We start from the raw sequence: 16,454 nt of genomic DNA on the forward strand, positions 1-16,454 counted from the left end.
CAGGATGTCTAATTATCTTATTTTAGGGGTCAAAATACTCATTCCATTGGCAGATAATCTTATTTACCTGCTCAAATCAAGGACAAATACACTAACTTTAAGAATATTTTACTTATTTTTAGATCCATTTTTGCAGTGTGCTCTTATGGCCAACGCGCGCCACACTGCAAAAACGGAACTAAAAATAAGCAACATTTTCTTAAAATTAGTGTATCTGTCCTTGATTTGAGCAGGTAAATAAGATGATCTGCCAATAGAATAAGATTTGTACACTTAAAAAAGGAACAATTCATCTCCATCATCTTATTTCAAGTGCAGGATGTCTAATTATCTTAATTTAGGGGTCAAAATACTCATTCCATTGGCAAATGATCATATTTACCTGCTCAGATAAAGGACAAAACCACTATGTTTAAGAACATTTTACTTATTTTTAGATTTGTTTTTGCAGTGCAGACGTGGGGCCGGCTGAGAGCGTCGCCATGCCACCTGCGGGTTTACAGGATGTGAATTTCAGACCCAGATCCGTTAGAAGCTGCAGCGGCCGGATCAATGGCGGTTCGGGGATTTGTGTGCACGCCGTGCGCCGAGATGTTTATGCAATTTTCGCCCTCAAAAGGGAAACTAATGAGTGAACGCGCAGCCTCGATAAATCAATAACAAATTACAGGAAGCTTAAAACTGCCAGACGCCTTTATTTCCATTCAACAATACAAAAAAGGAGAAGATATTTACAATTACATTGAGATTTTCATCATTTTTCACCACCGCCGGTGACTGCAGGGTTTCTCAGTAGTAGTCCTCCGGGTCGCCCTTCTCCCCTTGGTTCTGAATCTGCTGCTGCTTCTTGTACAAATCAGCGATCTGCAGGGATTGAGGGAGGAGGAGCAGCGTTCAGATAGACGGAGGGAGACGAGGACGGAAAGCAGGAGGGGAAGGAGGAGAAGATCATGAAGACAGGTCAGTAACATGAAGAGGAAAAGCTAAAAATAACAGTTTGATTATTCATGTCTCTGGCTTTGAAGTCGGTGACTCTGAGCTGCTGACTGGGAGACGGAGGTTGCGTTCATTTATCAGGGTTTGGGGCGAGAAGGAGGGGGGGTGGGGGGGGGGGGGGGGCGGGACAGTGAATAATGTGCACGCAGCGGGGTGGCACAGAGAGGAGGAAAACAATGAAACATCACATTATTTCCCCCAACACGGGATCAAGGTGAAGCTTTGAATCTCCGACTGGGTCCAATATTTTCTGGCTACGTTCCTCCAACTCGGATGTTTTGTTTTAATCCTGCAACGTCAAGGCAGGAGAACGGCCTCTACGTGATAATCGCAATAAATCGCAACATAGTTCAGATGTTGTCTCAATGATCTAATTGAACAAGGAAGATTAGCTTAGATTGCATCATTGCAAAGAAATAAAGGTTCAAGCCTTTTCTGCTGATTTTGATGAAAGCCCAGAATTCTGAAATGCAGAATTTAAACATCGGGTTGGACCCACAAAATAAAGATTTAATGTGTTTTATTCAATGTTTTGGTGAGCCACAAAAGGCCAACGCTAGAAAGTTGACTGTTTCCAAACATAGTGGTGGAAAGTTTAGGGAAAGGAAAAGTGTGGTATGTTGCACAGGTAGGCCTGCCAAGATGATCAATAAATCAAACGTACATAATTAATTAGAATAAGCACGGTAATTCGCGTATATCCTGTTGTGTGTCGTGTCAGGTAGCCTCACGCTCAAAGTTAACCTGATGCGGGAGAGCCAGAGAAACGCTGGTTTGAAAAGAAGTTAAATTGGTGTGAAAGCCAAACACGACCGCTGTAGGCTGGCAGTTTTTCTTGGATTTAAACCAAATGAGGTCTGAGCAAGAGGATATATTTGTGTTATTATGGCGTTATCATATTAGTTGATAAAAGGTCTCCATTTGACAATAATATGATTTATCGCTATAACCTGTTATCGTGACAGGCCCTATGTGAGGCCCACAGGCAGCAGGGACAAGTGCAGATCCTGGTTTTTAGAGCCACCAGCATACCTGGACTACAGAGGAAGAGCTCTGGGCTGCTGCTCAGTTTGCCCATATTCCTCTTTTCAGAGGAAAGGAAATGTTGCTTTTCTTCAGGAAATCAAGGACTCAAGAGTGAGAATCCCAGCAGCTGCAGGCCCAGTGGGACGTTTCCACAGTCCCTGGTGACTTCTGCTAAGAAGCTTTTAGCCTCGTGAGACCATCCTGCTCTCGCGAGCTTTCAAGGTTTCACTCGCAGATCAGTCTGGCTACTTTCCTTTAAAGAAAATTTGGAGCCGTTCACCAAACGAACGTCCAATCAGCGTTGGCTTTGAGGCGGGTTGAGGTGTGACGCAACGAGAAGCGCGACAGTTCAGTCTAAAGAACATGGCGGCTTCAGCCGATGAAACTAGCGTTAGCGTGGCTATCCAGCAAGTTTTATCGGAATTACAGAGTATTTCTTTGCTGAAAGAAGAGCAAAACACTGCTCTGGAGGCTTTTCTCAGAGGAAAAGATGTTTTTGCTCTTCTCCCCGACTGGTTTCGGCAAGAGCTTGTGGTTGTGTTTTCGTCGTCGCTGTTAGTACGTCATATGCTTTGTTGATCTGATTGGTTCATTTGGCTTGTCTATCACCAACATAGGCCAATCAGCTAACCAGTATTTTCGCCCCTTCTCAAAATTACTTCAACGGAAGGTTTCCAGATGGAAATGCGAAGCAAATCTATCTGGCGGAATTAGGTTAAGAAGCTTTATGGAGATGCTGATTTCCTTTCTTAGCAGCACTTGGTACCAGTACCTGCTGTAACGGATCATCTATGGGTTCTTGTAGACAACGCAATCAACCCAAAGGCGACTATCAAAGCCTGGACCAGGGGCTCATAGTGTCCACTTCTTAGTAGTCTTATGGAATAATCTAATTTACATTAGCAGAAATGAATGCTTGAAAGATGGCATTTTGTTGAATACAGCTGTGTAATGCACGATTTGCACGTTTTTGAACTGAATGACTTGCGGTGAATGAATGATCCGGCGACGCTGTGATCTCTTCAGATGCAGCCGAACATTTAAATGCCGCCGATGTTCCACCTTGAACGCGTAAAGTAATGAACTCATCTCTCTTTTGCTCTGAATTCAAGTCAGAAAGCTTGGGAGGGTAAAAAAAATAAAAAATAAAAATAAAAAAAATGGTTCAGACGGCGCACGGATTTGTCAAGGAGGTATCGGATCTTCGGTCTGAGTTTGTACCTCAAGGACAACTTTGGTCAGGGCCGTTTATAAACTTTTAATTCATATGGATTTCCCCACCACCACCTCCACCTCCCCTCGTCAAACAAGATAAAAATCAGACGGCATCAAAACAGTCTGCCGCTGCGTCAGATAGCTCAAAGCCGTGCCACTTCTCCGCCGGCTTTCTTCCTGGACTTGTGAGCGTCGGCGGGACTCGAGGAATCAGTCTCTGCCCGATTCTCGCAGCATAAAATTAAGTTTCCCTAAACGCAGCGCTACGTTCAGGAGGGATATCTGTACAGCGGAGCTTTTAAACTCATTTTGTGCTTCCTTATTAGCTGAAAACAAATTGCTTTGGGTTGAATATACGTCAGATAAAAAGGTTGAGGGGGGGATATATGTTTAGAAGCATAAACAGGGATGATCTAATAACGATTCACAGCATGTCTTAATGAAGCTGCAACAACCTGTTTTAAATTCACGGTTATGTTTTTGGTTTAAAGGGGTCATTATTAATAACAGTAACCTAAACATTGAGTCTGTGTTACATGGAAAAAAAGGGTGAGACCTTAAATTAAACCCGGATCAGTACCGCGTTGTGAATGTGTTAGCCAGACGTAAACTAAGTTTTAGTCCTTTCTCACAAAGCAGTTTTGTTTTTGTGTTTACAGAGAGCTAAACTGTTTAAATCTCTCACTTAAAATGAGCAAAGAATAAATTTGTCTCAAAGTTGACCTTTCCCAGTCTGTTGAGACTTAAACACCCACCCAGCTGCTAAAGTTTCCATCTGAAAACATCACATCTCACCTTAGCCTCCCCTTCCCAGACTCTACATAAACATTTTATGAATATTTATATGTATACTAAGGCTGAAATGTGCAGTAAATCTTTTTTTATGAGATAGACTAAGGGGTTGATGTAAGAAGGTCCTGGGTTCAAATCTTTCTGCACAGAGTTAGCATGTTCTCCCTGTGCATGTGTGGGTTCTCTCTGGGTACTCCTGCTTCTTCCCACTGTCCAAAAACATGATCTGATTTCTCTAAATTGTCCTTTGGAGTGCACTGCAAAAAACTGAACTAAAAATACGTCAAATCTTCTTGAACTTAGTGTATTTGTCCTTGATTTGAGCAGGTAACTAAGATGATCTGCCAATGGAATGAGTATTTTGACCCCCAGAATAAGATAATTAGATATACTGCCCTCTAAATAAGATGATGGAGATGAGTTGTTCCTATTTTAAGTGCAGAAATCTTATTCTATTGGCAAGTCATCTTATTTAACTGCTCAGATCAAGGACAAATACTCGCAGTTTAAGAAAATCCGACTTATTTTTAGTGTCGTTTTTGCAGTGTTAGAGTGCACGCTGCAAAACTGGAACTAAAAATAAGTAAAATTTTCTTAAAATGATTGTATCTGTCCTTGATTTGAGCACACAAATAAGATGACTTGCCAATGGAATACGATTTTTGCACTTAAAATAGGAACAACTCATCTCCATCATCTTATTTCAAGTGCAGGATGTCTAATTATCTTATTTTATGGATCAAAATACTCATTCCATTGGCAGATAATATCATTTATCTGCTCATATCTAGGACAACAACACACATTTTAAGAACATTTTACTTATTTTTAGGTTCGTTTTTGCAGTGCATGCTTGTCTGTCCTGTGATCACTGCAAAAACACAACTAAAAATAAGTAATATTTTCCTCAAATGAGTGTATCTGTCCTTGATCTGAGCGGGTAAATAGGATGATCTGCCAATGGAATAAGATTTTTGCACTTAAAATAGGAACAATTCATCTCCATCGTCTTATTTCAAGTGCAGGATGTCTAATTATCTTATTTTAGAGGTCAAAATACTCATTCCATTGGCAGATGATCTTATTTACCTGCTCAAATCTAGGACAAAAGCACAAATTTTAAGAACATTTTACTTATTTTTTAAATCCGTTTTTGCAGTGATGGACTGGTGACCTGTTCAGGGTGTAACTCTCATCCATCTCATCGGAATATCATCACTGATAAGCAGCTATAGACAATCGATGGATTGAATTAGAGTCAAAGTTTATGGCTCTTTTACAAATGAAAATAGAAAAAACAGAAAGTTTTTATTTCTACCAAACTTCAAAGTCATGCACTCCTATGTATTAGTCTATCACATAAAACCCAGTCAAACACAGTGAGTTTAGTTCTGGTGATTGTTATGTGTCAAAGCAGATAAAAAAGGCCGGGTGGAGCACGGCGTTTCGCTCCGAGGCGACCGCCGCTCCCCCTGAGCTGCAGCTCTGCTCGGACCGCAGCAGCAGCAGTCTCCTGCCACTGTGAAAAATAACATCGTCCTCGCCGTGCCGTTCACCCTTGAAGTGCTACAGGACCGCTTTTGTGAAGTGACCATGGTGATAATGACACACAATGTTTCTGTGACACTTTAAAGGATTCAAACAAACGGGGGCAGAATTTATTTCTTCTCTCTTTTTTTTTTTTTTAACCAGGTTGCAGTCATTTTTAGACTGCGGAAGGTCGACGCGTTTCACCTTCTGCCTCGCCGCTATCCGGTTATTGTGTTTTGCTCGTGTGCTTGAGGCTTTGCGCTCTAACGCTCGGCCGGTTTCCCGGTTAATGCGGTCGGTCTCATGTACCTGAGCTCCGGTAGTGGCGTCCTCGGGCTTCTTGTCGTCTCTGATCCGAAGGAAACGAGGGAACCGCAGAGAAATGCCCTTCTCTGCGTCCACCTGAAGACACAGATTTAGCTTTAAAAAGCCGCCGCTGCATGTGAGCACGTGTTTGTAATTGTAACGTTCTCTTTTAAGAGTCGGGATTTGAAAGAAATGACAAGCCCATTAGATCAGATTAATTCAAGCTGGAAAAACGGACCCTTTGTCCCGCTGTAATTTGTGCCTTTCAAAGCCTTTCATTACCTTTTTTGCTGTATTGAAGTATGACATTTAATTTTTCTGAATACCCAGAACTGCTTGAAAACGGATCAAATGCTGGATTAGAACGACTGTATCCAACGTTTGTGATGGATTAGAAATATGTAAATTCCCCTTTTTCCAAATCCACCTCATCTATTATGATAGAAAATGCTTTTTTTTCTCCTTTTTTTTAAAACACAAAATGACAGTTTGACACTGGTGTAAAAAAAAGGCATATATGTTAAAGTACAATTTATCAGAGGGCATTTTTGGAGCTGCATCAGCAGCTTATCAAGTATCTGTTCTGCTAAATCCCGCTTCTTTTCCAGCGGTTTTATTAACACGAATAAGACCCATTAATTAGGACTCTCTATTCAAGGCAGCAGACCAGAACCGGCTGAACTTATCTGCACAAGCACACGAGGGAGCGGATTAACGGGGGCCGAACTGACCAGTCCCATGGCGGCCTTGTAGACGGGCGACAGCGAGAGGTCGGCGCACTTGACCTCCCAGACCTGCACGGCGTCCAGCCACACGTCGGGCTCCGCTGATTGGTCCACGCGGTAGTAGGCGCGGGGCTTGGGCAGGATGTGCTCCTGGAAAACATCCAAACGATAAAAGTCAGACGCATGTTTACACAATACCTCGTTCCAAATTCCTTCTCTGGAGTCGAATTTTCCAGACTTCTCGGTCCCGGCTCAAGGCAGGACTCAGAGAGAAGGAGAATCTGACGGGGCAGGGGAACAGATAAATGGATGGAGGGAGGGAAAGATGAACAAATGCACTGCAAAAAGGGAATTAAAATTAAGTAAATTTTTCTTGAAATTAGTGCATTTTTTCTTGATTTGAGCAGGTAAATATGATTTTTTGCCAATGGAATAAGATTTTTGCACTTGAAGTAGGAAAAATTGTGCAAAATATCTAATTATCTTATTTTAGGGGTAGAACTACTAATCCCATTGGCAAATAGTCTTATTTACCTGCTCAAATCAATGAAAAATATACAAATTTCTAGAAAATTTGATTTACTTGTAGTTCCCGTTTTTCCAGTGTGGATGGATGGGGGAAAGGGTAGCTGGACAGATGCTTGGATAGATACAAAAATCAAAGCATCTTTTAGACAATAAGTAAAAAAAAAAAAATAACGTTTGGAACCCTTTATATTCAAAAGATTTAAATGGAACTAAAAATAAGTCACATTTTCTTGAACTTACTGTATTTTGTCCTTGATTTTAGCAGGTAAACAAGATGATCTGCCAATGGAATGAGTATTTTGATCCCTAAAATAAGATAATTAGATTTCCTGCACTCGAAATAAGATGACAGAGATGAGTTGTTCCCATTTTAAGTGCAAAAATCTTATTCCATTGGCAGATCATCTTATTTACCTGCTCAAATCAAGGACAAATACACTAATTTTAAGAAAATTCGACTTATTTTTAATTTTGTTTTTGCAGTGAAGAGCTGCTGCTGGAAGCCTTAAGGTCTGCCAACACGTGGAGAACTGTCAGCAGAAACATGCAACTCTCTCTATAGACATGATAAACACTAAAATGTTATTCAGAGAAACTTCACCGGACAGACGAGAAAAACTAAACGCTGAACGGCGCTACTTGCTAAGCTAACAGTACAACACGGATGTTTGAACACAACATAAAAAGGTCGGTAAAGCTCCTGGATGTGCAGCAGTGTGGGAGTAAACCTCCCGGTTTAGCTGATACTGTTGTACCCTCCTAACACCAATTAATTTATTAATTGCCCAATAGTTCCGGCAATTAAGAAAATACATTTAAAAACCAAGGTGAAGGATGTTAAAAATCCTATTCCTGGAAGTAAAGCAGAATCTCAGCACTAATTTAAGACAATACCCACTGGCTTGGAGGGAGAAATTAAAGGCGGGATTCCTACATTACATTTTTTTTCACAAACACGGTGCAGCTACACGAAGGCGTTTAGCCTCCCATCTAAAAATCTAATGAGGTATTTCAAACTGAGCTCCACCAAACGGCCGCAAGAGCAGCACAGCCTATTATTATTAGCCTATTATTAGAAAACCTCGTTTCAGAATCAAACCGCCATTTCTGTGCCTACAATCCTGAAAATCTGAGTTTAATGTAGCAGAGTCCAGATAACTGGGTCACATTAAAGTGGAGCTGCCGTTTTCCCGGCACATTATTTATACTGTGGCCATTCAAGGTCTAATGCTCTAATACACACTGAATTACAATGCATGAGCTGGTAGGTGTGGAGTCTCATTAAAAGTTGCAGCTGATTGTCATAAGTTTTGTCCGGGCTCTGAGTTGTAGCCTGTAAATGACACTTTCACATGATTCACCAGGGCAGCTTTCATTATTCTTACCCAACACCGTTGGGTACAACCAGGACCGCCCCTCCTAAAAACCAAAGACACATATCTAGGAACGGAAACATTAAACAATCTGCCCTCATTTGTCCAGCATCCATCTGGACTTTGGCAAACAGCCTGAGGCCAGTTGTGTCGTTTTGGAGACACATTCACAGCTCTCTTTAGACTAATTGTGATTAAGAACTCAATTATCAACACTAATCAGCGAGCTCCATTTTCATTCGGCGGAAAAGCAAAGTTTTAAAGCTCCGAAGAGCGCAATCGTCTGCATCGTTTTTAGCAGCTTGCCTAACACAGAGAAACTTGGCGACGCGGTGCTGTGACAAAGTGGTGCTTTATGGAAAGCTGCGCTCGTCCACGGTGATCATTAAGGACAGAATGTGGCAGAGATTTCCTGAATGGGTTATGCAGAGTTTAAGGATGCACTTTTATTTTCTTTGTGTGTGTGTTGACTTGAACTGCTTGACTTTCAGCTGAACAAGTGACTAATGTTGCATGATAATAGGAAAACATAACATTGCACCATTGATTTTCCATCATCACCATGTCCCCAACACGCTCCCTGAGCTTCTGCATCTTGGTCACAAAGATCTATAGTTGAAATCCAGATATTTGCAGATTTTTTTATCTATTCTTTGTGAGGGCCAGCCTAAAACATTGACTGTGTTGTCCTAACAACCTGTAGCACTCATTTAGCGGTACAGGCATGGTCATCAAGCCGTTTTTAGTGTAAGCTGTAACTTCCTGGCTGACGTCTTGAGATTACACCAAAATATTTTGGCATAATGGTGTTCCTTCATCAGGCCATGTATTTTGTGAAGTGCACCAGTCCCTCCTGCAGCAAAACGCGCCCACAACATGATGCTGTTCTCCAAAAAGGTAAGAGTGCAATATTTCACCTGGTGATACTGCCAGGGTTTCAGCTACATGTAATTGATCGTGTTGCACCGCTACACCAAAATAAAAGCTTTTGCACTTGCCGAATCAGTTTTTTATTTTTTATAATTGATCAAAAAGGTGTAAAGTGTGTGTGTATGTATATATATATATATATATATATATATATATATATATATATATATATATATATATATATATATATATATATATATAGCCATTATTATGCATATCCTATATTTGCACATTTATACTAACCATAATCTGAGTTTGAAATTAATTGAAATATCATGAAAAGTTAAACGGTACTTTATTTTGAAAAACTGTACTTTTGAAATGAATTGAAATATCATGAAAAGTTAAACGGTACTTTATTTTGAAAAACTGTACTTCCATTCTTCCTGTCTGCCTGGGATAAAGTGCAGCTCTCTTCTCAGGAGGAAAGGAAAACTAGAGAGGACCGTCTAGTGTTGCCCATTTAGCATCTTTGCTGTTATATTTAACAACTTTTTGAACACCTCTAGCAATTTTGACTAAAACTGACTAACAACAACTAATTTGAGTGACTTTTTTTGTTTTAATGGCGACTTTAGTCACTATATTGAGAAAGCTTTGAGAGCTACCATGAGAGTTTCCTACTTCCCTCAGCGCTGTCTCACAGGCACACCACAGCTGCTGCCTAATTACATAAATATAGTTTTTAAAATTTTTTCCCCTCATACAGCTTCAATCACTCATTCACCTCTGTCACTTTATCATTTTTCGTTCCAAACACATTTAATCACAATTTTTTTATAACTTTTTTTGTCTTGGCAAAAGCTCTCCTAAAGCCTTGGTACCAAATGCATGAACAAATATGCAAATTAGTTGATGTCACACCCCCGCAACTCCCACTCAAAAAACCCCACAAAAAAAACCACCATGTTTTAGTAAAATACTACAGGAAACTCTGTAATGCGATAGTTGCAATTCAATATATTGTGGTAACCTATAAGTGAAGAGTACTTAATCAATTAAACAAATGGTTTGTGAATATGAAAAAGGTCAAAAAAGTCAAAAATATTGAATCAAACAGTGTGAGACTGTCTGGATCAAGGCTGAATTTATGCAGAACGGCACACATTCTTGGGAAGAGATACGAGTAAATGGAAAGCAAGCATTGGCAGGAAAACTAGTTCAGTATTCTGACAATACAGACATAAAAGCTGTTTTATGGTGTATAGGAAGGATAATTACAAATCAAGCAGAGAGTTGGATGCTTTAATTTGTTACACTTTAAAGTCCAACAGGGTGCAACAAAAAGGGAACTATAATCCTTTTTACAAAGGTGGCGTTCTGGTATTTTTATTTGTATTTCGTTTGTACAAATGATGTAAATCAGACCATTTAGGGACCGTCAATGACTTTAGGAACCAGAAGACCATCTGGGTATCTCTAGTTGTGTTTTTTTGAGATTGAGCAATCTCCGATGGTTGACCACACTTGAACAAGGGAGTCTTCCTTGAGTTGTTTACGACCAGTCCAGACTAAACCCGCAGAAAAACTCCTTATAGGTGGATTTATAAACACACAGTTAACCCGCCCTACAGTATACAGAACAATATAAACAACACAAAAGATCTGCTAGCAACTAACCGCCTTTGCTCAGACCAAATTGGCGACTTTTTCACCCTAAAATCACTGACGTAAATTTATGTGTGTGCATATGACTTTAAAACATGTCGCTTAATTGCTTTTCATGAAGCGCTCTGTTCAATTCAAGTGGTTTGGCTCTATCTACCTCTTAGACAGGCTGTTGATGCTTCGGGTCAGTTTAGCGCAGAAAGTCACTTCACATTAAATAAAAAGCTCATTAAAGAGGTCAAGTTGTTACCGTGTGTGTGTATGTATGTGTGTGTGTTTGTGGTGTAAAACATTGTAACCGCTCATACCTCCAGGAATGTAATTACAGTGTACATTAAAACTACAAAGTTGACACATTAACGCATAGGCAAAGCTATTTCTGCCGCACGCACAGCAGTGGTGCTGATTTTAATTAATTCAATCAAAGTGTGCAAAGATGCGCTGAATAATTTATAGGCTTGTTCAGTCATTTCATGTTTGGTCTATAATGCTTTTAAAATCTATTTTATACATAGGTGACAACTAAAAAAAAATCAACTTTTAATGTTATTTGACATATTCTAAATGTTTTAATGCTGATAAAAAACTTCTGATGTTTTTTTTTTTTTAAATCAGCACTAATGCAGGGACTGGCTGAAAACATGTTAACATCTCGCCTCACATCCTGGTCTGGAAACTGAACAGCAGCAGCTAAACAGGAGTCGTAGATTGTTAAACCTCCGCTGCATTTTTAGATCCACGGCCGCCTTCAGGGACCGTCACCATCCTTCTTGTCACCCCCCCCCTCTCTCTCCAGTCTGCAGGGAGGAGACACATAAGCATCTGCTGCAGGTCCTGCAGGGTCTTAACCAGCTTCTTCCCACAAGCTGTTAGGATGATGAACAGACTCTGTCCATCCCTGCTGCCAGCAAAAAAAAAAAGAAAAAAAAAGAGACTATTTATATTACATATTTGTTTTTACATAATGAATTGCTTTATGTGGTTTATGTGTATTTGTTTTAATAGTTTTCAATATATGGATTGAGACTGTTTAATCACCTGGTTGTTGGTAAATCAAACGTGGGAAAGAAAGAAAGAAAACTTCCACTTTTTCAGCAACTAACACAGGGTGCTTGCTCTTTTTCCAAATTAAAATTCCAGACTTTTTCCAGACTTTTTTAAAACTGATATTTTTTTTCCCCAAGACCTTAACTTTATGTACTTGTATACTTGTGTGCCTACTGCCTACTTCATTGGTTGAGATTGTACAAACTGTTTATTAGAAATGTTAATTTTTATAGGCTAGTATTCAATGAACAAATGCATTATTCACAGTAAATTATGCTTTTACTGATGAAAACGTTTCAAAACATGAAAATCACAAGTACATGAATTTCACATCAAACAAGTGTTTGATTCCATTAGGCTAATACAGTACGTGACCAGTTAGTAAAATTATAGTTTTATAGCCTACCTTCCTATTTCTCATTTCACAATGCCTTTGAGCATACTGTAAAATTCTACCATACATTTTTTTCCCATACTTTATTAAGACTTTCACAAAAAATTCAAGACTTTTCAAGGTCTGGAAAACAGTGTTTCAAAATTCCATACTTATTAAGACTTTCAAGACTTGCGCAAGCACCCTGCTAACAGCACGTTAGCATCTGAAGCACTTTGTTCTGGTAAATACTGCCGATATCTGCCTGAATGTGAAAATTCTGATTATTTTGTAATCTTGTCTCTCTTTTTTTTTTGCCTCCATCAGTTTTATTCCCAATGCTTGTTGCATTTAATTACTTAATTAAGACACAGTTCCCATAAATTATATTGCTTTTCCTCTTAACAGAGATCTGGTTGGAGGGGGTAATGGATCCGGGGGGGGAAACCCAAAGACCCTCCATTGAGTTCTGGGTGTGCTCCAGGTTCTTCTTTTCCACGGTGACATAACCTGGAAACCCTCCAAAAAGGGAGACAAGCAGACGGCATGCTGGTCAGCATTCATTCGGACAACCTGAGCCGACTCCTTCTGATGCAGAGCAGCAGCGGTTCCGCTCCCAGATCCCCACGGATCATCCTCACAACACCTTGGAGTCCAGTTTCCCACTCCCACAGCTCGCTTTGAGGCTCTTGCTCTTTCTGAACATAGCCTGGTTAATCAGGGGTTTAATTTAAAAAATCCTCATTTCATTGCAACACACCAGAATACCGCGGGTATAAATGCAATTGAGCGAGAAGACACTAATCAGCAAAGGAAACTGTAGATCTATCCTGGGCAGTAAAACGCTAATTGGTGTTTCTCCAATCAGCGCTTTATGTGTATCTGTCATTTTTGGTGACTTATTTCTACAAATATAAAATCAGCATTACTACCACGGTTTTAATCTATCTAGAGGAAAGGCCGACTGATGAGGGAAGCAGAAAACACAGCTATGTCTTTTTTAACATGTAAAATAGTTTTAACTACAGGAAGTTTCAGTAAAAAAAAAAAAAAAAACGATAGATTTAAATGCTTCGCTTGAAGAAATAACAGAAAAAACTGACTCACTGGTGAGATTTTGTTTTAATGAACACTAAGAAAAATCCAGAAAATATTAGATTTTTTTTCTTAACACAAATATGAAATCCTTAAAATTGAATGGATTGGTCATGATCACTTCAGTTTGTCTCCGTAAGACAGCCAAAACTAAAGAGCAAGAGTTAATTTATCTCCGAAGAGGATAATATTTGATAGACAACTCTCTAATATATTGAAATCCTGCCTTTTAATCTGTAAAACAGAAAAACTGGGCCTATCTGCTTACGTTTATATCACTTTTGTCTTGGCTAAAATGCTTCCAGGAGTATGATAAATCTGCATCTGCGCAGTGAACGGGGGTTCGGTGTACTCCTCATCGTAACACAGCACCTCAGCACTCAGAGCGGTGTAAACAAGGCAATTGTCTCCCTGCCGAGAGTCCTATTGGCCTGCAGCGTAGCTGCAACAAGAACAGCACGGCCACACCGCCGGCTCGCTTTAATTCCCCATCAATCACTTTCATTACAAACCTCTACAGTTGCAGGCTTTATTGGTTTGAGAGAGAGAGAGAGAAAAAAGTTTATACCACCTTCTAAGGCACTACTTCTGTGAAGTGGTTCTGCTGAGGGCACCAGATTATACAACTGATACGTCAGTCTCTAATCTTTAAATGATTTCTTTGTCGATTGAAAATAAAATAAAAAAATGGTTTTGTATGAATAAATTCAGGAATCTTTATTTATTTTTTTTAACAAATTGCCTCTTTCTCTGTTGCTGTTTCTGCACTAGGCGCTCCTGAATTTAGCAAATGAAGTCAAACGGAGTCAGGCTCTCTCAACAGCTATCATTTTCAGAGAGCAGTTGACTTAAAATGCCGCTGCTCCGGAACAAACCTCTTCTGATGCAAATTGAAAAAGCAATTCATTACCCAGAGTCGGAGAACGCCTGCACAGTTCCTCTCAATGCTGCATTTCTTTAAAAAACAAAAAAAAAGGTGAAACACCAGTAATTTATGGATTTTCAAATTTGCAAACCACCTAAATGTATCTCAGAGTTTAGCTCTGCCGCCTTTCAAGGACAAAGCCGCCAAAAGAGTTATTGCAGCCATTAACAATGAGTACTCTTTGTTTTGGTCTTGAGTGGATGGTAACCCTGGCTCAGTTCTGTGTCACGTCTCTGGATAAAGCCTCTGAGGAAACTACTGCAGCCATTAACTAGGTGTGCTTATCGCTCTTTCCAGTAGAAAGTACCCCTGGTCAAGGGTTTAGCCTTTAACTTTGCACCAATCATTTTTCTTTCACATGGAGTTTACACCTTACTCAGTCCCTTCCAGAACAGGCCAAATGATGGATTTACTGCAATCATGTCTAGTCTGTTTTCCTTTTACATAGAAAGTACACCTGGCTCAGCTCTTCAGTGTTTAGCTTTGAGTATAATTTATGCGCCTTTCCAACAAAAGTACTGCTAATCCAGAGCTGCTGTGTTATTTCAATGTCTTCAAAACTCCAACGCTGGTCATTAAAGATGACCGTTCATACTGACTGAGTTTCTCTCCACTGTCGCCACATGCATGGGATAAAGATTTGCTGCAAAACAACAACAACCAGCGACCCAAACGTCTCTTCTTGCCGTCCTGTGCGACTCGACCCATCTCTCAAGGTTCTCATTTTGACTAAAGCTTGTGGGGTATTTTATTTTTTAAAAGACTTATTTTGAAAAAACATTAGCTTTCTTTTGCGTTTGACATCTTTATCCAGGGAGGACACTTTAGATACGGCTGCAGTTCAGCCATCTATATATATTGTGGTAACCTTAACAGACCCACTGGGAGGAGCAGGGGCCCCATCTGTTCCTGAGGATATTCTGTGGTTTTCAAGTATTACGTAAGGAATAAGATAATAAAAATGTTAAACTGTTTTGGTTTATGTTAAAAGGTATTCATGTCCTTGATAATGTGTGGAAATTGTGTTGTGCAGCTCGTTTGCAATGGTGCTGGATTTTATTCTGGCTCTTGGCGCTGAACTGGTTGACCACAGCTTCCTTAGACGGATAAAGTTTTACCAATTAACTGCACTCCATTATAATTTTGATTGAATTGGACTGAATGTTAATCTCATTATTAGGCTGGATTGTACTGAAATAACGAAAGAGTTACTTGAATTTGGAACCAAAACCGACCCAAGCCACACTTGCCCAACCTCAAATTTAATCCCCGCCGAGCACAACATCAGCACAACAAAAAGGAAAACAGCCCTGAAACTTGGGTTTTGAACCGAGCTGCTCTCCCCGACACTCAGCTTTACCTTTAAAAAGGTGTAATGCTGCTCCAGATCTTCATCCTTAAAGCCTGTTCCGATCTGCGAAGAGATGAGAAGAGATAAGAGAGACACGCACTCAGATATACACACATTCCCCAGTGGGGCGACAGCAGACATTTGGCAGCAGGAGGCAGAACACAGAAAGGCGAGCAAATCCCCCCGCAACTCGAGCATCTTGTCTGCCTGATTCGCCTAAAGTGTCATGTCGCCTCTCTGAGGATTTGAACTCGCCGAGACACCAGAAAACACCTAACAGGATGACACACGCAGAGGGAAAGGGAAAAGGGGGGGGGGCATATAACGAAATGTTAGCATTTAGTCGCCGGCAGAGGTATTCTGCAAGTGACCGTGAGAAGTTTGACGTTACGACAGCGACGCAGCATTCACGCTTTAGAGGTGTTTAATTCAGCCGTGGGACCTCTGTGCATTATTTAGCGTTTCTCCTAGCAAACCAGCTGTGGTATCGTTTGTTAGGAGTGAGAACCCAACACCTCCTCTACAAAGCCAATTATGATGACTTGTTTGTTTGGTGGACTGATGATCAAACTCCTCCAGCTCACCTCAATTGAATCAATAGTGGTGTTTGGCTGTGAGATAACATTACCAAGGC

At 40.2% G+C, this 16,454-nt stretch overlaps 1 protein-coding gene across 1 annotated transcript in view; it reads right to left on the reverse strand.

Moving 5' to 3' along the window:
• Positions 1 to 675: 675 nt before the first annotated feature.
• Positions 676 to 16,454, reverse strand: part of lig1 (ligase I, DNA, ATP-dependent) — a 95,012-nt gene continuing 79,233 nt past the window's right edge. Inside the window, exons 24-27 of the mRNA XM_036138597.1 lie at positions 15,830 to 15,883; positions 6,597 to 6,740; positions 5,869 to 5,961; positions 676 to 864 (exon numbers count right to left, since the gene is read on the reverse strand). Coding sequence (XP_035994490.1) covers positions 790 to 864; positions 5,869 to 5,961; positions 6,597 to 6,740; positions 15,830 to 15,883 — 366 coding nt within the window. The 3' untranslated portion in view covers positions 676 to 789. The remainder of the gene's footprint in view (positions 865 to 5,868; positions 5,962 to 6,596; positions 6,741 to 15,829; positions 15,884 to 16,454) is intronic.

This window comes from Fundulus heteroclitus, chromosome 6 (genome assembly GCF_011125445.2).
Source record: "Fundulus heteroclitus isolate FHET01 chromosome 6, MU-UCD_Fhet_4.1, whole genome shotgun sequence".
Taxonomy (NCBI): Eukaryota; Metazoa; Chordata; class Actinopteri; order Cyprinodontiformes; family Fundulidae; genus Fundulus; species Fundulus heteroclitus.